The sequence below is a fragment of the Cydia amplana genome, chromosome 9 (genome assembly GCF_948474715.1).
Source record: "Cydia amplana chromosome 9, ilCydAmpl1.1, whole genome shotgun sequence".
In the NCBI taxonomy this organism is placed as follows: Eukaryota; Metazoa; Arthropoda; class Insecta; order Lepidoptera; family Tortricidae; genus Cydia; species Cydia amplana.
Window position 1 is genome coordinate 10,495,001 of NC_086077.1, and position 22,752 is coordinate 10,517,752.

The 22,752-nt window shown below is 36.7% G+C and overlaps 1 protein-coding gene across 1 annotated transcript in view; it reads left to right on the forward strand.

The window, feature by feature from the left end:
• The first annotated feature begins 3,032 nt into the window (after positions 1–3,032).
• The window catches only part of LOC134651103 (protein eva-1-like), a 71,283-nt gene continuing 51,563 nt past the window's right edge, over positions 3,033–22,752 (forward strand). The window contains exons 1-2 of the mRNA XM_063506098.1: positions 3,033–3,514; positions 10,773–10,994. Coding sequence (XP_063362168.1) covers positions 10,883–10,994 — 112 coding nt within the window. The 5' untranslated portion in view covers positions 3,033–3,514; positions 10,773–10,882. The remainder of the gene's footprint in view (positions 3,515–10,772; positions 10,995–22,752) is intronic.

The window sequence follows — 22,752 nt, forward strand, 5'->3', positions numbered from 1 at the left end:
TATCTATTACTGAAAATTACATATTTACATAAATATGATTAAGCCAATTCAACTTCTAACACTGATTTCGCAGTGAAAATCGAAGTTATATTTTTTTTACTATTTTTCCTAGAATCGGCAAACAATTATGTGATACATATATTAATTTCGGGCTAAAAGAAAAAGTCATGCATTTAAGGGTTAAATAATCTGTTTAAGCATCAGATTGTGTCAACACTAAGATTTTTTTATTTTCCTTATAGTTGATGTGAAAAGCAGTAGGTATGCGTCACACGGTATCAAAATTATTTCGTCTTGGGCGTTAACACTTGAATCCCTCATTACGCTCAGGATTCTACTTTCGAATCCTTCACTAAGTTCGGGATTCTATTGTAGAATCCATCGCTTCATTCACGATTCAATGTACGCCCTTGACGGAAATATTTATCATTTTGATCCCTTGTAACACAAACTACTATTGCAATACATGAGCGGAAACTGGTGTTCAAATCGTGATAATTAAGCAGTTAAACACCACGCGTCGCTTTAAGAAGTTTAAGATGATAGTGAACTACCATAAGTTCATCTTTGTTCATTGTATACTTCCTCTTTAATTGTATCTTAACCTGTCTTATGTACCTACAATAAAGTGTTTACATACATACATACATACTACCGCTTCTCCATACAAACATAGTCCCTATCCCATTGACATAGATATCTAGGAACTGGCTTTACGGGCAATAATAATGAGGCATGACAGGGGCCAGTACAGCGGTGTGAAATCGCTACAACGCGATTGGTTGATGAGTTCGCATCACGCGCGATTTTTTGACGAGTTCGCATTACGCGCGCTATTGTTCGCAACTAGTTGCGTTAGACTGCACGATTGGCTGAAATTCGTGAGTAACACCGCTGAACTGGTACCATTTTTAGTGCCCCATTAGCCCGTCCTTAGATTTTATACGTGAATGCCCTATCCTCAAGCAGGCGAAGTAGCCCATCACCGCACATCACGTGCCTTGCAGTAAGTAGGTACGCCGCGCGCCGTCGCGTGCGGGTGATAGCGTTCGTACAGGCAACTCGACTTCACCCACAAACATCTCCAGAGCATCGCTCACATTACGTCAGGCCGAAATCCGTCTAGTCGTATAACAGTATAATGTAGTCGTTATACATTGCATGATATTTTAGATTATAAAGTATTGGTTTTTGAGTACCGTTAAACCACTCAACTGTACGGTAGTCCAATACTACAATTGAAGGGATGTTTACAAAAACAACATAACTGACTACACTGGTTGACAACTGAAACGATTAACAATGTTCTTAAAAAAGTGTCAACCGCTTTAAGCAGTTATGTTGTTTTTGTAAACATCCCTTCAATTGTGGTCCACAAGTTCAATTACGTACCTAAGTAAGTATTGAATATAACTACCTATCGTAGGTAATATAACTACTGTATTTCAATAGTTTTCATTTTATGGGCACATAAAGTACTGGGTCCAGTGGACTCCATAACAACTAAGTGTGAAACTAGAGCGCGACTGTTCTAGTGTAAATCTTTTGAGCTTTAACTACTATAATAAAACATTTCTTCAAGAAATTTAGAACGCGTCTGGAGATAGCTATTAAATTCGATTAAAATTGCGAAGGTACGACAAATATAATTATTATATTTTATAATTTACTTTATGAGCGCGAATTTCTTTTTCTTTGAAACTTGGCTCTAGATTTCAATACTCTCCCTGAAAAAAAAATATGTTGTCTTATTTTACTGAAAGTAAATTTATTTCGAGACTTAGAGTTAGAGATCTTTTCCAAGAACTTCTGAATGAAACTCTGAAATGCCACAATCAAGTTTTTCCATTAATTGTTTTATTTCAACAATACGCACCGTTTACACGTTTAGGAGATTATGCAAAGTGGTGCCAAGTCTGTATAGTAATTTAAATTAATCAAAGGAAGCGCGCGCCGAGGACTGGGACGATCGACCGCAGATGCGACACAGTCAACGATATAAAAACAGTATTACCTAAAAAAATATTTGAAATTTTTTAATATGCGTAAATAAATTTGTTAGTGTTTTTCTTAAGCTAAGTAGAAATAGGTATTAAATTTCCAGAACTTGGTTAATTACAATTGTACCAATAAATCAATGAGAGAATCATAAATCATTCAAAACTACGTCCTTTGAACAACCAATCCTGTAATACCTACATAATTTAGCTTTTAAATATTTTCACGATTTGTTTCGCCTTGTTTCTCAGAGCGAGGAGTAAATTTCTTCATACTGGGTAGTTGCAATGCAATGCAACTAACATTGCTTACATTCGGCGAACAACCCCGTGTGATTGGGCCACTACAACCATAAATCAATTGATAATAATATCAGGGGACAACCGAAACTCTGCTAGCTTAAAAAAATACGCAGAAAATTACTGAAAGCTTTTATTGTATTAAAAATGTCGCCTTTATTTACCACTTATAAATTAGTATCTAACGTAGCAATTCTATCTCATAGGATAAGATTGTTAGATATTAATAACTTCTATTTTGTATGAAAAGTAAAGTTTTGTGTGAAAGGTGTGAGCAATTTTAAGATTTTGTAAGTCGATCTCTTACAAAATCTTACCTAAATCAACTGCTCAGGATAAGGCTCATGTGTATATACCAGTCATACCGAACCGAAGAAAATTTAACCCAAAATAAGCTTACTACGGTATAACCATGCCATTTTAATACTAACAGGAAACAATATAATATTGGTTACTTATATTGATATATAATATACCTATCATGAAGTTTTAACCCATTAACGCCCACACCCACTTTTTGGAACCCACCTTTTTTAAATGCTGTTAGGTATAGAGTTATAGTAGTAAATCGAATCTAACACAAGTGGGTACAAAGGGCTAATGGGTGGGATTAGTATAATTTCTTGGTTTCAATTACAAAAATGTTTTTTATATATTGCATTTTAAATTCATAGCCGACTTGTGTCATATAGTTGCTACAACTCAGCTAGGATTTTAACTGTATTCAATCCATTTTAAAACCTCGGTGCACATATCCAATACCGGTTAATACCACATCAGCAATATTTCAGCGACAGTCCGCGTTATATGATAACCGTTCTGCGCAGAGAATCTGGCGAAAGCTCTGAAATACAGTCATCTGAATGGGCCAGTCGCCCGCCAACCGCCGACGCATTGGGACGCGTACGTGATTTTGACACCATTCATCCGCGCGTGCATCATTCATAGTAACTTTACGAACCTAATTCAAACATGGAATCCAAGTGCCGGTGATACTTTTATGTGCCAGTGCTAACTTTAATAACCGTTAAGTGAATTTTGAGTTTTAATTAAGAATCAAAATACCTACAAAATATAGCAGTAGTAGTGTTTGCGCGGTGTTGATTGTAAAGCGACTGATTATGTTTGGAGGTGTTAATTAGGGCTGGACGCGTTGGGTGTTTATATTTTAATAATTCAACTTGGATGGACGAAACGGATTTGATTCACACTGACAAGTGAGTCTTTATATTTTGTGTGCCTTTTTTATAGTTCCTCTTTAAGTAATAAATTTAATTTTAATCTATGAATGTTTGTTGCATATAATTATTTTTTTTTTTTTTCTTTTTCACAATAAAATAAAAAAATTACATTAAAATCAAGGTACCTACTCGCATATAAATTGGAATGCAAGAATATGTTCGCTTTTATACGCGTTTAATACATGTGCATGACGCATCGAACTTGTTTTTAATTAGATATTTGAATTAATATAAACGTTACCTATTAATTCATTCGTACATCATTTCCATATGCAGTTAACCATTTAAAAATAATGTTTTTTTATAAATAAGAAGGATAAGCCCGATTCTTCTCTCTGGTTCATATTTGATACATTTTCCAAATAATAATGCATTTCTATGTAGGTAACATATACACTTAGGTTCAAGGATTTATCGGTTTCAAAATTATTATAGTTGTTTTCAATCACTTTTGAAACTTTGTATCTACCGACTCAATGATGGATTTTGATTATATTTAAGAAGATATTAGTTTGTGACTTTAAGTATAAGACCTTAAGAGGGGTCTAATGCAAAATTTTAATTTATATATTGGATTGTTGGATGTTTTAAACAAGGGCAAACGCCATAAAAAATTCGTACGAAAACAAAATTATTTTTAAAAGACTTAAGAGCCAACAGGAGTGGTCATTTCTCCATACAAACGTACTCGACTGTTTCCTCCGTGGGTTTTGAAGCTAGAGCAATGATTTTTTCAACACAGATTAATATTGTCAATATCTGTGTCGGACCGTTTTGCTTTTTTTGATATTTTTGTTTTTTAAGGCGCTAGAGCCCTTCAAAAATGGCCAAAATGGCCTAATTGTCTATGCCGCAATGAGAGGCGTGCTATTCAAAACTGACACCAATTAGTCAAAAAAGCAAAACGGTCCGACACAGATAATGTCATAATCGTTTAGATTTCCAAATTTGGTTACGATTGGTTCAGTTTTGGAGGAGGAAACAGTCGAGTACAAAACCTCGATTTTTGAGATTTTTACGCAGGATTTTTCGCCTTGTCCTTATCGCACTAGTTTTAGGAGCCGCTTTCGTTAGCGAGACGGGTATATTTACCTAAAATATTTAAATCTTAGCTCCTGTTGGCTCTATAGAAAAAAAACACTATACCGTGTCTGATACTAATACTATGAATTTAATTATTTTAAATAAAAATAACCTTGCCTTGGTCACTTTTTCTTTCGTACCTATATGATATCAATTAGGGTTTGCTCCCGGTACTGAGTTTGTATGGCGAGATGTATTTAATTTCAGTTGTATTTTGTTACCATGCATACAATAACAGTACAATTTTAGAATAAAATAGGTAGTGATATATTATAGACGATCGAAATCACGAGCAAATTTTTGAACAGGTCTATGTTTTCCTAGTAATTTAGGTAAAACGTTTAAACTCGCGCGATATCCTTATCTTCCGTCGCATGCTTCCCGCGGCGCGCCTTTTTTTAGTTCCCTTCTAATGTCCTGACTTTACGCCCCCTCTTAAGCCGGGGGAAGTCTATTTTTTTATTCGGTAGACTAAAATGACATTTCATAGTGTGAAATGCCATTTTATGTTCATACTAAGAAATGTCATTTTAGTCTACCGAATAAAAAAACACCAGTGTTACAATTTTCCTGCCAGCAGTTGCTTCCTCCCATAGTGAACGAGTGCTACTTAGCGGTTTTACTGTCGGAATTTAGAGACACAAAATAAATATAAATGATAGGTAGGTGCTTTCTTCGTGATTAGTATGGTGGCTTATTTCATTAGTCTACGTTTTGTTAGATTAAACAAAATACCCCCTACTTGCTTGGGGAAGGAGTCCCCTTCTTTACTTCATTAATTTATAACTGCGCACGCGCTCAAAAACCATGGCTCTCCCTGTGTTAACATGGTGGTGAAATGGACATCGGCCGAGCCTGATCATAAATGTTGGTCAAACCAATTTGTCAGTAAATAGGAACAAAAAAAGCTATACTCATCCTTTTCCTTCCTTCCTTTTATTCTCTCTGTCTATGTTTGAAATTAGACAGTACTTTGACAAACTTTATGTACCTACATAACTATGCAATTCAACTGCACAAAACTTACGAAAATACTGTAACCGGAATTGGTTGGATCGGATATCGGAAAATTCGGAAATACTTAGAAATAAAGGAAAAGTGGAAAGACTCGCCATCTAGGGCAAGACTTAGGGTCGGTGGTACCAAACCACACCAAACTGTCTGTCATCGTTAAAGAGTTCGCTAAATTTTATTCTATGGAAAGTTTCATAGTAAACCGCCGGGGCGCGCCGGGTGACGTTGATCAGTCTGTCAAGCACGCACGCACGTAATCTCGCGACTCTGGGATACCAGTCCGTTCTGCCGACTGAGCTACCGAGACTTACCCGAAAACAGCGAAAATTTTCACCATATCCGATCGAGTCTCGCGAGTGGAAACAACTCGTCCAATCGAGACGCGGAGTTTTTTTTTTTCAATTTTAATTTATTTCTAATCATTGTGGTATCGGTTGCAGATGTTTCGGATTATTACGAAATCATCATCATTGGCCACAGAATCTTTGCAGATGTAATTACAGCTACTAAAGAGGTATTTTGAGGAGGTAGTATACGTAAAGCCTAGGTACATCTACTGCGATGACTATATAGACCAATGGCCGATCGGCATTTCTACGAAATACAAATTTTTATTGCGAAATATATTTCACACATATCTCTGTTATGTATAATTTTCTATTTTGTGTTTGTGCTCATGAGTGAACTTATTTCTATTCTATTCTATTATATATAATAAAATAAACGTAGCTCAACTTGCTAGCAAGTTTGGTTTGATCAACAACAAACACAATAACCTTTAAAGTTAAATAACAGCTTGAACACGGCTCGTGTTTGATAGGTATTCTTGCTTTTAATGTAAATATAAATAACAATATCAAAGTTATTCATTAAAATTATTTACATTTTAATAACAACTTGCTCACTTATTTTATTTGTAAATATTTTACCAGTTACCTATTGGTTATAATTTTATGTTTTAGCCGAAAACCTGTAATTTCATAAAAGAAGTCCCGGTTACCGGTATTATTTATGTTTCACGAATAACTAGTATGATGTCTGCTCAAGGGTACAGTTATGGTTCGTCGGCGAAATTCAATGAATAATTTAGGTTTCTCGCAAATTAGGAGCAAAACTTAACCACGCTACATCTGGGAAACGATGCGAATAATAATTTATTGTAAAGTACCTATTCATTTTCTACAATTATTTACATACCTATATAATATGATTATTTCATTAGCCAAAACCTACGCTTAAACGTACCTACACGCTGAGTGTAGGCGTAGGTCCAAATATTGACAGTTTTTCTCCGCAGAATAGGTCAATAAGTGTTAAGTAATAATAACCGTTTAATAATTACTTAGTACGGTTAGGTGGGATAACTTGAGACATTTTTTTTACTATGAGGTTATAATCATTACCCCACTATAGTTACCCCATATAGTTATTTTATTATTATAGTATAAGAATCATGCGTAGTAAATAGACAGCATCAGTCGCTTTTCATTATTAAATATAAACAATAATCAATATCGGAATATTATTTAAATTCTTCATATTCTCCTCTTTATATTACCTTTTTTTATGAAAGCGAGTGCTGTCTGAATTTTCAGCCCAGGGGAAAAACTAAGCTTTATTGGGATTAGTCAGATTTTCAACTACGTTTCACAATGTTTTCCTTTACCAAAGAGCAACCGGCGAAAATGTTAAATGATTATTTCGTACGACGATTCCAGGAAATCCGGTGGTACAAGCCGCGTCAGAGCTGAGATTAAAAGCTATGATCTCCAGTTTAGAAGCCGCACGCTTTGCCTTCGTGTGCTCAATAACATTAAACTCTTTTTTCATGTTTGGTTATTTTCGATCTCAGATTTCAACTTGTATAAAGCTACCGACTTTGATTAAGTTTTAAGATAGCTAGCAAATCAAATGTTTAAATATTTCGAGAAACTTTTAAAAACATTATAATTTTATTAATACGGCAATTAAGAACGCTTAATTATCGCCCACATTGTCTGCTAACCAATGTCAGATTAAGAATTAAGATCAACATTTTGCTGTACCATCACAGCACAGCAGCACATGCAGTCACAAAAGTGCATGGTGACTTTATCAATGAATTCATGAATAAATAATTTCTCTATGCAATTTCGCAGCAGCAGTACATGAAATATCTACAGGGCTAAAGGTGACATTTGCATGGCAATTCTGTTGCGGCGTTACTGCTGCGCCATTGACGCGAGACCCGTCATTGTCAATTTACAAGACAACATGAAACTCTTCTTTAACCTAGTTTTATGTACCTATGGTATATACTTAATGATTTATCGGACAAACTAAGCCAGGTAGTAAGTAACGTAAGTGATAACTGAACTGTTTGCGATTAAGCCTATATAAAAACATGCAAGACGCAAAAAATTAAAATTACCAAGCCGTAAACCTAAGATTTACATCTGTCTATAAATTATTTCAATTTAATAACCTCCACCCACCAGCGTCATTCTATCTCCAGCCGTAAAGGCAAACTTGCTTAAGTGGAATTCCGAAATAAATGAAGGCAATTGGGGGCAGCCCGCATTATATTTAATTTTTACCCTGTAAACTGTTTTATATCTCGGAAATGTGACTTTACACCAGCAGCCGACATAACTGAATCAGAATTTGTTTGGTTTGGAACAGAAACGTTCTTAAAATTCTAATTATAGGCTCATTATGATATGAGAAACTCCACATTTAAACTTCCGTCCGTACCTTTATAATCACATTGCTGAGATATTTTGTCTTGGTTATAATTATTTTCCACTAAATTAAGTGGTATTGTTATAATATTATAACACTGATAGAAAATTACACTTTACGAAATCATGCACTTATGTCGAACGGTTATTAAAAGTACCTGTCTAACAGCTCACAATAAAAAGTATTTTGTCAAAAATAAATAAATTAGGGCGATAATTAAATTCAACAAACTGTAAGCGTTTATAACTTAATTAACTAGAAAACTTTAAACAACTTCATGAGCGGTTAAGGTATTTTCCGGACCCAAAACTTTGTTTGTTTCGTGTAAAATATAGAATCTGGAGAATCGTTGGTCTACATCTATTAATTATGATATTCAACAACGCAAAACCATCAACTTACTCTCAATTAATTATTTAGGTGTATTCAAGAGCCCCAAAACATTTTCACCGTTGATAGCTAAGGTATGTTTATTAGTAAAACCCAACAGTAGGTATTCGGATATTGTCTGTTAGTTATTAGACTTATTAGTAACAAGTACGTTACAATACCGGCAGTACCTGCCTAATAATAATGTAATGAGATACAAAGATGATACAAAGATAAACAATGAACATAATTTTATTCTTCCAGGGATCTTTTCCGTCCATCCGTGTTAGGAATATTATTATATAATATCTGGGAGACCGAGATTTGCTCGGAAAACATATGAAAACTCAAAAATCAGCGTTTTCCCAGAGATAAGACCTAGCTGGATCGATTTTTCGCCCCCGAAAACCCTCATATAGCAAATTTCATCAAATTCGTTAGAGCCGTTATATAGAAGTATATAAATAAATATACAAGAATTGTGCCTTTAAAGGTATAAAATATAAGATATATATATGACACCGTAAGATTGTGAACCCGTTAGGTTATAATCTAACGTAGGTTAGTTAGGTTAGATTATAATCTCCCTACCGTCAGTTTATAATGTAACTAGCGAGATTATAATATGACTAGTGTTTACAATTTTACGGTGACACATACGAGGGGCGTTCAATATATAATGAGAATGAGATGCAAACTCTTTAAATATTAGGAAAGTAAATACTGGCCGGTAAAGCTAATCTACCTAGCTGATTGCCATGAAAAAAAACTAACTGTTTTTTGTTTAAAAAAAAATTACGGCGATATCTTTGCGATACTATTGAGTACGTTAGCGAAAATGGAGAAAATTGAACTGCGCGCCGTTATCAAATACTTGTGTTTGAAAAATTTTTCTACGGACCAAGTCAATTTAGATTTACGGGACACTTTAAGGTCTAATGCTCCTCCGTATTCGACAGTCGCACGTTGGTGCGCCGAATTTAGACGTGGAAGAACATCGACCATGGATGACCCCCGCTCCGGACGCCCTACCTACTACAGCAGTAACTGAAGAAATTGTGAAAAAAGTCGAAAACTTAGTTTTGGCGGATCGTCGTGTCACGGTTCGTTTTATTGCTGAAAATGTAAAAATTTCAACGGGGAGCGTGCATAATATTTTACATGAACGCTTGGGTATGAAAAAGGTATCAGCGCGTTGGGTACCCAGAATGCTTACTGACACGCAAAAACAAACTAGAGTCGAGATTTGTCAAGAAGCTTTGGACCTGATACAGCAAGACCGGGAACTTTTTTTGGCGCGATTTATAACAATGGACGAAACATGGCTCCATCATTACGACCCTGAAACGAAACTGCAGTCTATGACATGGAAAAGGCCATCATCTCCAACTCCGAAGAAATTCAAGGTGGGCCCATCTGCCGGTAAGGTCATGGGCTCTGTTTTTTGGGATGGTAAAGGGGTCGTAATTATTGAGTATCTCGAGCATGGAGCCACTATTACGGGCACTTTATATGCCAAACAAATAGCAACATTGCGCAATGAGATCCGTGAAAAACGGCGAGGTAAACTCTCGAAAATTGTGTTGTTCCATCAGGACAATGCACCGGCACACAAGTCCGCCGTTGCAATGGCTGCAATACGTGATGCTGGGTTCGATATCCTTAAGCATCCTCCGTATTCACCAGACCTCGCCCCTAGTGATTTCTACCTATTTCCGAGATTGAAGGAATACCTAAGAGGCAAGAAATTTGAAGACGACGACGCGGTAGTCGCTGCAGTACAAGATTTTTTAAGTACTCAAGATGAAACCTTTTTTAGAAATGGAATTTTCTGTTTAGAAGAAAGATATACTAAGTGTATTATGCTAAAAGGTGACTATGTCGAAAAATAAAATAACATTTAATAAAAGTTGTATATAACATACTCATTCTCACTTTTTATTGAACGCCCCTCGTATATACACCAACCTTCTGAATTACCAAGCTTAAATTCTATCTCAAGCACGTTATACCTAACGACTAATACCACTATTATATTTTGTTACAGATGTGTCGCCAATCAGTGCTATGTATTCAGCCTCGAATACTAGCTTTGTGCACTAGTGATGCAGTCAACATATGCGGTTTAAGTGTGTCTATCAAACATGTGTGAATTGAATGGACCAGTCTAACCCGGCCGCAGACGTGCGCGCAGCAATGGCGCGGAAAACAGGCCTCCTCGTCCTACTGTGGATAGCAATTTTCCCATTGTACCGAGCGGATAATCTTGGTGAGTCTGTTCAAATTGAAACTGCCACCCCATCGTCGTATTTACTACTCTAATACCTACTGTTATGGGTTATTTTTCTCTGACCAATGATGTGAATGTGGTAAACGGATTAACGTTCAATCTATTTCCCCACTTACGTTAAATATTTTGAGGGCGATGATACGGAAAATAAGATATCGCAGTATTTGTTAAGTTTAACCATTTAGTTTTTATTCGCCTTCAGTACCTATCATATAGGTCTATCTTTTTTTTAATATATAATAATTGTGTAAGTTTTTTTGAATGAAAAAACCGACCAAATGCGTGACGGACGAAGCATAATGAAGGGTGCCGTACCTTCATACAATACACTACAAAAAGTCATGCAAGAAAAAGGGCGCATCTTGACTTACATCGTTTTAATAATAACATACGTTTTTTTGGGAAAACTCACTAAGGACTCAAGTATTAAGTAACGATTAAACTTATTATCGGCTCACAAAATGCACCCGCCTACCAATCTTATAGTTTCCAAGTAAAGTGGTTGTGACTACGGACGAACAAAATAAATAAGTAGTGTTTTCATAAAATTCCTTAAATTAAAATTTTTGTTTTGATTTGTTATCGAGGCACTGTGAGTCGTGTTTTACCCTCAATTTTTTTGTATTTACAAAACCACATCTCGGTACATTTATAAACTTCCTACATCCTACGCGCATGTGTTTGCCAAAATTACTTTCGACGATATTCTTGTAAATTGTCAGCTATAAAATACACGCGCCCTCACTCGGTGAACTGAAAATTAAATGTGTCATTTTGTGAAAACGTGACAGGCACCGTCTGAAGTCTGAAATGAACCCAGTTCGGTGGATGTATCTAGGAGGAGATTTGTTGCAAAAAGGAAGAAAAACGAGTACTTTATTAATGATATTAAGAGTTTGAAGTGCTATAATTAGACAAATAAGTAAAGTAGACTTTGAATTTATCTTAAACTAGCTTCTGTCCGCGATTTCGTTCGCGTAAACATGGAATATGAAATAGTTGTGTCGCTACACTCGCTACCTATCGTACATTGCCAGTGAAGAGTGGATGCAAACCTAGCCAGGATAGAAATTAAAACTTTGACGAGTCAATACACTTAAAAACACTGGAAACAATACACTTGAAATAATATGCAATTTATGATAGGTACCTACCTAAGCTGTAAACTAATGTAGCTACTAAAGTATATTAACTTTTCCAGACAAAGGCTTTATTTCCACTATAAAACCAATTCATCGGGAATACAAAGTAATAGTATATCACAGGTATATAGCGGGTAATATAAAAGTCCAGAAAAATAATTATGTCTACCTAACAAAAACAAACAATACTCGTAACTAAAAGTAACGAGCGATTATAATACTTATTGATAAAGCTATATATCTCGAACTGGCATGACCATAGCATGAAATCTAAATTTCGTTATGACAGATACACAAGTCATTAAGTCAAGTCAAGATATACAAATTTCTATCTTATTTCCCAAGCAAACTCGCATAACACAGCGACGTCTCTAGAATAAACAAAGCTTTAGGGACTTTCATCAACTAAGAACCTAGCGACAATATTACACTTTATCGGGACCTGCTGTCCACTTCTTAAGCTGATATCGTCCTCTATATAGGTACTTCACGTTTCGCAATTCGTTCTTTATTTTTAGAATAGTCGAATAAATATCGTAATATTTACAGTTTTCCTTGTCACAGCTTTTCCTTGTTGACTTTTACAGCTTTATCCTCCGAAGATCAAAGTTACTTCTCAGGGCACGTACTTAAAAACACAGTAAAAAAGATACACAACGTAACCATCACACAAGTTTTTTCACACCTAAAATAGTAGTTAATTAGTATTATACATAAACAAATATAACTTGTTGTTACATTTAATTAAGTTTGTCTTAAACAGAAATGTCTGCTAACGACACGTTTATAATTTATACATATTATTATCGTTATTTCTAAACATTGATCGCATTTAATTGAAATAATTCTCAAAGGTACGCTGAACTCAGGATTACTTCAGAATTTCACTACCAATCATTAAAATCAGATAAACACTTCAAAACTTGTCTGTTCGAAATCATGTTCCGAGAATCATTGAGCGGTACCAAGACTTTACAATTTGTTATAGTTATGATGTATTTATGTTGCTACATTCACACGACTCACAGTCTGCTGATTGGTGCGCGAAAAATGTTGCGCGCACCAATTAGCGCGAGTGATCTTATCGTAGTAATATCAAAACCTTAACAAAAGAAGAATTAATCATAATAATACCGTTTATTGTAAAGGGATTATCAGAGAAGAAAATAGATGGAATAACTGAATATTAATGATTTTATTATTATTGCTGCTGGAATTGTATCAATAATTACTGATTTTTACCTCCGAATAGTTTTTCTTCTACATCTCAAAGTTATAGTAGACCCTGAGTCTACATAATTGTCGACGATTTCACTTCGTTTTTGTTAACTTAAGTAGGTATACCTACTGTAGGTATATTACTAGTAAGATTTTGTTAACAAACTAATCGCGAACTCAAAATAATACAGATCCAATAAAATCTGCCTATGCAAAAACGTTCCAAGGACTCTAGTTCTAAATTGGTATTGAATATCTTTCACTGTGCTCCTGAGAGCAACGAACTATTTTATCCTCACACTCGCTCCAGCGAACCGAAAACGTTCCGTGAGGTGAGGAACCCTAATACAAAAATCATGTTACCTTTCGTGAAACTAAAATCTGCTGCTGATCGAATTCTCGGGTTTTTCCAAATCCCACGTCCATGTAGGTACACACGTGCCACACACCGTACTCCAACAGTTCATAGACTATTTATATTTGAAGTTTCCCAAGAGACCTTAGTGGGCTTCTAAGCGGTCAAGAACTGACCCTGTATCGCTCACAGGCGTTGTGGTAGAAGATATTTAAACTAGGTATAAAAGGCATCTTTGATTGGATATACTTATCACCGATTTAAAGGTCTCACTTATACTGGTCGCCTGAGGCAGCATTTGCCATGTGATACGAACAAACAGGCTAGAGCACTTTGAAATCGCGCACGTGACGAGGGCGGATAATCTCTAGGCTCAGCTTATACAAAACCCGACCCTGACTTTTTGAGAATAAACTACGGGTGGACCGTAGTTAGTACTTGTATATGTTACCTATTGTGTATTTAATAATCTAGTTTTTTCCTAACTCTTTACTTACAGTTCCATACTTGAAATATTATATTAAACAAGTAGTTTTAAATTCTTTTTTTGCCTCCTTTAATTTTGGTGAAATCATTTCAGAGAGTTGAACATTGTTTAGATTCTTTAAAAATGCACAATCTCTTGGGACATTCGTTAAATAATCTCGAGTAGCGTGTAACAAGAATGTTTGCGCCACGTATTAAATACTTAACCTATGAATTCTGACCTCCTTGTCGGGTTTTCAATATAGACGGCAAGGCGATAATAAAAAGAAAAAAAATGTCACATGTCACATCAATACATGTAAAATAAAACTCGATTCAATATTGTGTGTTGAAGAAAATGAAACCAAAGGGATCCCTATAATTAAGTATACATACAACAAAATAAAGTGCCGCCGAATCAGTGGAGACTGGAGACTCTATAAGGAGGAAAACGCAGAACCAGTGCAGGTAAGTTTTTCCGCATCCCCATTTTTTGGCCTTTGAACCGGTTTCCAAATTTACCTTTAAAAATATTACATAATAACCTTGTTGCTCACTGAATCGCGTAGGTACAAAATATAATTTCGGATTTCCTTTCGGTTTCTTAATTTTCAAAAAAATGTTCCCGTCATAATTCTATTTCAAAGTACGGTCAGTAAATTAATTTATTCTTATTGTCTGTTATTTTTATTTCATATTTCATTTACGCGTAGCGTGTGGGATTATTCATCACGCTACCTTATAAATGCGTTACAAATAAATTTCGTATTTTGTAACTGTCATATTGTGACATAATTTTCACGGAACATTTTTGCACACCATATTCGTTAAGTATATAATTTCAGTGTATTTTAAGTTACTAAATACACTCTACTAAACTGAAAGCTACGGGTAAATTATTCCTAAAAGCCTCAGTTTTTCATAAACTGTAATTAACCTATTGCGAAGGTTACACTTGTATTAAGGTATTATACAAGCGGAACGTTCGTATTTACTTCATTTTCCTTCGACTTGCATTAAGGTATTATACAAGTTGAATATAATTTATAATTATTTGTGCATCTTAGCACAAATTGTTCATATTTTTTCGTGCTGTCATAGTAATAACTAGGTAACCATGGCAACGCGACTTAAGCTCGCGGAAGCAAAACGTGCTCAATGTTTCATGCGTTTACAAAATATTTATGACATGATTCCAAAGTTAAGCAGTGACAAGAAGGCTTTCTCGCAGTTCATCGCGCAAGCTCGATTGGTCGATCAACTGAGAAAAGAATTTATAGAGTTGATGGATGAAGTCAATCTTCTGAACTTGGAGTTGGACCCGGAGTACATCGTCAACTACAACGCAATGAATGCGTTTGAAGATCTCTACTGCGTAATCAAATGTCAAATTTCAAAAATTGATGCACCTGCTCCGAGCCCTTCGACATCCAGGGATTCGAGCCATTCATGTAAGGACGACTCCATTAAAATCCCTCGGATTGAACTTCCTTCTTTCGATGGAGATATTCAAAACTTCCCATTCTTCTATGAAACATTTAAGCGTGTCATACATGAGAATAAAAAACTTACGGATTCTGAGCGTGTTCATTATTTGTTTAGTCATTTGACAGGAAAGGCAAAGTCGATCTGTGCGGGAGTTATACCTGCCGCAGAAAATTACAACACAGTTTGGGAAGCATTGATCGCGAAATATGATGATAAACGCGCATTAGCTACGTCTTATTTAAACCAGCTGTTTTCGATGAAACCTGTCAACATCAACGGTCCTTCGGCATCTAATTTAGAAAAAATAATTGATTCGTTTGCTGCTACTATTTCAGCAATAAGACAACTCAAGCTCGAAAACTTAAGTGACTTTATTTTCATTCACCTGGGTCTTAAGTTACTAGATTCAGATACCACAAAGAATTTCGAGATGTCTATTCGGAACTCTTCTACAATGCCTACATATGACGAATTCATTTGTTTCGTTAGGGAACAAGTGAAGATTTTATATCGGACATCGCAACGAACGCCAACTAAGGCTGAAAGCGGCTCCGCTGCCAACACTAGCAGCGTGCGAGCTCCCCTCCCTCGCACGCCCCAAGCGTATGTTAGCACGCAAGGGCATGACAACGGAAGTTCATGTGCTATGTGCAAGAGTAATGATCACTCGCAACTTTATAATTGCAATAATTTCATGAAACTCACGCCTAACGAAAAATTTAATTTCGTTAAGGAAACTCACGCGTGCACTAATTGTCTGAACACGCATCATACTGCATCGAAATGTTCCTCGAAGAAAACTTGTCGTAAATGTAAAGGCAAACATCATACAACGTTACACTTCGAAAACTCAAAACCTGCAATGAATAACAACGAGTCCAAGTCTTCATCTAAGGATGATAGTGAAGCTAGCACAAGTTCATCCGTAAAGGACAACGGTGCCTCTGTATGTACTCATTCGGCATCGGGACAGACTACATCACCCTTGACGGAAATTCTCGCCACTGCTCAGGTACTCGCTAGTGGGCGTAACGGCAAGGACAAGGTTTTGAGATGTCTGCTGGATCCAGGATCACAGAAACATTACGTTACATTGAAGTGCTGCAAGAATTTAGGTCTTCCTGTACACAGCAGCCCAGTGACGTCAATAAATGGATTAGGTGGAACAACGATAACACAACCCATCCGAGGAAATGTCAACTTAACATTTAGGTCAAGATATGATCCTAAACATCAATATACTATCGAAGCGCTTGTTTTAGATGAGATCACGCCTGATTTACCGACCTGTCATATTGATCAATCTGCAACTGATCTGTTTGATAATTTACATCTAGCAGATGACTCTTGGGCGATTCCAGGTGAAATTGACGTACTTCTTGGTGTTAAGTTATTCACCAAATTGTTAATGTCAGATAAAATTGAAAACGAGCCTGGTTTGCCTGACGCTTTAGAAACTACACTGGGGTACATCATACTAGGCGATGCTCCCGCAGTTAACGCTTCCTACTCAGCAGCTGGGTATTTTACTTCGGTTGATGTCGGAAATTTAATGCAAAAATTCTGGGAAATTGAAGATTTGGATGGAGGAGTGATTCATAGTCCAGACGAGAAAAAAGCTGAAGATATTTTCAAGAATACAATCAATCGTTTGGAAGACGGACGTTATGAAGTAGCACTTCCGTTTAAATTGGACCCAAGCAATTTAGGCGATTCTTACAAGACTGCTGAACGCAGATTTTTAGCGCTTGAAAGAAAATTCGTCAAGCAACCTGAATTAAAACCAGCTTATGATGAAGTTATCCGTGAACATATTGATAAAAAATATTTATCTGAGGTTCCAAATGATAAGTCAAATGATGCTTATCACATACCCCACCACGCAATTGTCAAAATTGACAGAATAACCACAAAGGTTAGAATTGTGCTGGACGCTAGTGCACAGACCACAAGCGGTTTATCGTTAAATGACATACTTCACGCAGGACCAAGTCTTCAAGCTGACTTGTTCTGCATTCTCCTAAACTTACGATTGTTTGGTATTGCTATCACGTCTGATGTACGTCAAATGTATCTGTGTATTGACGTACGGGGGGAGGATCGTCCTTATCAGCGTATACTTTATAGGTTTAATCCTGAAGAAACTATAAAGGTATTTCAGTATAATAGGGTAGCCTTCGGTCTACGTAGCAGTCCTTTTCTGGCACTGCGAACTGTTAAACAGTTAGTAGCTGATGAAGGTGATAAATACCCACTCGCAAAGGAAATTGCATCTCGTGATATTTATATGGATGATGTAGCCAGTTGCGTTATTGATGAAGACCAAGCTATGCAAGCGACTAAACAACTGCTGGATTTGTTCTTGAAAGGTGGATTCCAACTGGCAAAGTGGTCGTCAAATTCTGCAGCTGTTCTGAAAGAAATACCGAAAGGACTACATTTATCCCAAAGTGTCACCTTCGACGATGATACAACGTTGAAGATTTTAGGTCTGCGTTGGTATCCTGGTGAAGATGTATTCAAGTTCCAGGTTAGTCCCGACGATCGACCGTGTAGTAAAAGAAACATTCTTTCATCGGTAGCTCGACTATTCGATGTTCTGGGCCTAGTTGCCCCTGTAATTGTGTTCGCTAAGCTTCTAATAAAGGAGTTATGGCTTTTGAAAATTGATTGGGACGAATTGCCGCCTGATCATATTGTACGCCAATGGCAACAGTTCCAAGGTGAACTACCGCTACTATCTAACATTAGCATTCCCAGACATATTGGTGTCATTGAAAACTGTTCATTAACTATAGTCGGCTTTTCAGATGCTAGTGAAAGAGCTTATGGTGGAGTGGTTTATGCCTACGTCACTTTTCCTAATGATGACCGAGGTGTCATTAATTTAATTTGCGCTAAATCTAAGATAGCGCCCGTGAAGGTTGTCAGCCTAGCAAGACTGGAATTATGCGCAGCATTGCTATTGTCACAACTTATAAAAAGGGTGGTTGATACCTACTCAACCAGATACCCAATCGACTCTGTGTTGGCCTTCTCCGATTCAACAGTGACACTTTGTTGGATTCATTCGTCGCCTCATCGATGGCAAACTTTTGTGGCCAATCGAATTACCAAGATCCAAGATAACTTATCAAGCGATCATTTTTATCATATTAAGGGAACAGAAAATCCAAGCGACTGCCTGTCTAGAGGCTTAACTCCAGCTCAACTGGTGATCCATCCTCTATGGCTATCAGGCCCTCCATGGATGAAACTCCCGAAAAACGAATGGCCGATTCAGGCGTTTATACCAGACGAAGTCAACGTTCCTGAAGAAAAAACGGTTTCTTTAGTGACTTGTGACAATTCGAACGACAACTTAATTTATGATTTGTCTAAACGGTTCTCGTCATGGGTTAAATATGTACGCACAGTTGCCTATATCTTAAAATTTATAAAACGATTACCTAAAGGCCCTATTAGTGCTGATGACTTAACAGCAGCCGAATTAGAAATCGTACGAGCTCTACAAAGAGTTTATTTCAGTCAACATATTTTAGATATGACCCTGAAAAAAGGGTTTACAAAAGCTTTAGCAAGCCTGAAGCCATTTATTCAAGATGGAATCCTTCGCGTCGGAGGACGTCTCAGTAATTCTGATGAAGATTACGATTATAAACATCCTTTGTTATTGCCACGTCGTGATCACATCATTAACCTACTGGTCGATTATTATCATCGACACCATTTACATGCAGGACCTGAAACTCTTATATCTATTATACGACATCGATTCTGGATCATAGCAGCTCGATGTATTATTCGTCATCGCATTCATTTATGCAATTACTGCTTCCGGACCAAGCCAAAGGCTAACTCCCCAATGATGGCAGATTTACCAGCGTGCAGGGTAAATCAAGTTGAGAAAGCCTTTATACATACTGGCTGTGATTACGCTGGTCCGTTGTATTGTACACCTGTTCGACGAAGAGGCGTGAAGAGTCAAAAGGTTTATTTGTGCTTATTCACATGTCTCACAACGCGAGCAATTCATTTAGAACTTGCAACTGACTTAAGTACAGCAAGCTTTATGTCAGCATTTAAGCGGTTTTTATCCAGACGTGGTCCTGTAAAATATATGTACAGCGATAACGGAACCAACTTCCAGGGAGCCAATACATATTTGCAAGAACTTCATAATTTCCTTGCGAATGAGTATCGAGACGCTTGGGAAACTGAACTATCAGCCAATAAAATAATTTGGCGATTTATTCCCCCCAGTGCTCCACATTTTGGAGGATGTTGGGAAAGTAACGTTAAATGCGTCAAATCACATTTGTTTCGTACGATAGGTAAACAAATCTTGTCATTTCAGGAATTAATGACAATTCTATGTGAAATTGAGGCTTTATTAAATTCTAGACCGCTATCCGTGTTAAGCTCTGATCCAGCTGAACCTTCCGCATTGACGCCAGCTCATTTTCTTAATGTTACTCCATTGAAATATCTTCCAGCTGCGTCTGTTGCGGAGGTAACATCTGATCATCTTTTGCAAAGATATCAATTATTAGATCGCTTAACGCAATCATTTTGGAAGAGGTGGCGCGATGAGTATTTGCACACGTTGCAAACCAGACAAAAATGGAATACTCCTTCTCAGCCTATTAAGGAAGGAACTGTTGTAGTCATCCTTCAAGATAATGTTATGCCTCTACATTGGCCGTTAGGTCTTATAACTCAACTCTTTCCAGGCAAGGACGGTATTGCCAGAGTTGCTTTGGTTAAAACAAAATCAGGCACACTTAAAAGACCTTTGGTCAAATTATGTCCTTTGCCTTCTCAATAATATAATTTCATATTTCTATTAGTATTTAGTTATCTCTCTCAAGTTATGGAGGCTTCATATGTTTATGTCAATTTAGTTTTCTCTGAGCAATAAGGATGCTATTATGTAGTAAATGATTTATTTTAAATAACTTTTTGAAAGCTATTCCTTTCAAGGCCGGGGGAATGTTTGCGCCACGTATTAAATACTTAACCTATGAATTCTGACCTCCTTGTCGGGTTTTCAATATAGACGGCAAGGCGATAATAAAAAGAAAAAAAATGTCACATGTCACATCAATACATGTAAAATAAAACTCGATTCAATATTGTGTGTTGAAGAAAATGAAACCAAAGGGATCCCTATAATTAAGTATACATACAACAAAATAAAGTGCCGCCGAATCAGTGGAGACTGGAGACTCTATAAGGAGGAAAACGCAGAACCAGTGCAGGTAAGTTTTTCCGCATCCCCAAAGAAGGAAAATTTTACACGAAAATATTTTGGATTGCCTTATGAGAATGCTTTTTGTTATGGTTCTATTTGACTGTAATATACTTAGTCAAGCGAATTTGAATACAATAAAGGTCATGACTCACTCATCATTTTACGCAGACGAAGTCATAGGCAGATGAAGATAGTATTTCATATTATTATATAGTTTGCCAGTAAACATGTCTAGCATATTGTCACCTACTAGTCTGGTTTCATTCTCCATTACGATGCTAGTATCTAATGGGTATTGCTCGTATATCTGTGTGCAATCGTTAATGGATACATTGTGTATGCCCAGTGAAGCTTACGGAACTCTCGCCCGGGCAATCAACCAATTCGTAATTGTATAAATATCGCAATCGGCTCTAATAATCTAATAAATATAGCCATGTACGAGCTTGTAATGTGAAATACACACTCTTAGGTTTTGATCGGTTTGAGCAGCTACGGTTAGATATAAGTTATTTACGGAAATATTCGGATAGCTTGCATCGCTCAATAAATACAAGAAAGACAAACATGTTAATCAGAAACCATATTAAGAAATTTAAAACTTGAAAGCTCAAAGATACCATATTATCATAATTGATAAAAATGAAGGCACAGCCTAGTCTGAAGAGAAAGGAAACATGATTCGTTGTATTGTTGTATTAGAGAGTGAGAATTTTGTAAGTACCTATGGTTGCCGAAATATAATGTGAGCCGATCTCTCGAACAAGTTTGAACAACATCGGCTCACTTTATATTTCGTCAACTTTACCTAATATAGTATGTAGTAACGCGGGCGCGCTACGGTGTGTAGTAGGAGTCATCCTTTATACAACGCCGGGAGTCTGTGTTATACCCGTCACCTGCGACTTGAACACAGAAAGAGCAGCTAAGAGGCGGTATTTCTGGTTGTTTATTAAATCCTTTTGAGCTAGAAATGTTGGTTAAACTTCGCTTCCCCTTCGCACCAACGGCGTCATGATGGAACATACTGTGATGGATTAACTTTCTTGCATACACATCAATAACTTATTTCGGCTTTACTGATGTGTCGGGCTTTTCTGTGAGTTTTATATGTTTCATAAGAATAATTGTACTAAAACGCGTAAACGCGCAAAATATTGTCTATGAAAATTTGGCAGCTGAAGTACTGCCTATTTCACGAACTTGTCAGTTGACACCTGACACTGCCAACTTTCTGTACTTTTCAGATTCGGTAAGTAAAAAAAGTATGTAGCATCTAGCGTCAAGGTTTATTTGTTGGACCAGCAATGTACCTAGGTACGGTTAATTTCCAACATCCGGCGATAATTGCCAGTACAGGGGCCTGGCGGCCTAGCCAAGGTGACAATCGCTATCGCTTCGCCATCGAATCGCTTTGTGTCTCTCTATCACTCTTCCATATTAATGTGACAGTGATAGTTGCGTATCGTTCGCTACGGAGCGTAAGCGATTGGCATGTTGTCTACGGGGCCTGGTGCTCTACAGTTCCATTCATTATACAGCTAGGTTGTAAAAGCATTAAAGTTTAGCAAACTTAACTCTTTAGTGGGACCCTATTTATTCAACGTCAATTTATTTATTTATTTATTTATTTAGAAATTTAATTCAGGCAACAAGGCCCATATTACAAATACCTTACAGACTAACATACATAGGGTAAAGGCACCAGTAGTCAGCCTTATAACGACTTTTTTAAGTTTGAACGTTCGGCATTTCTACAGGATTAGTCGGATACTTAAACAAATGACATGGTTAGATCAATTGTTTATCATAGTT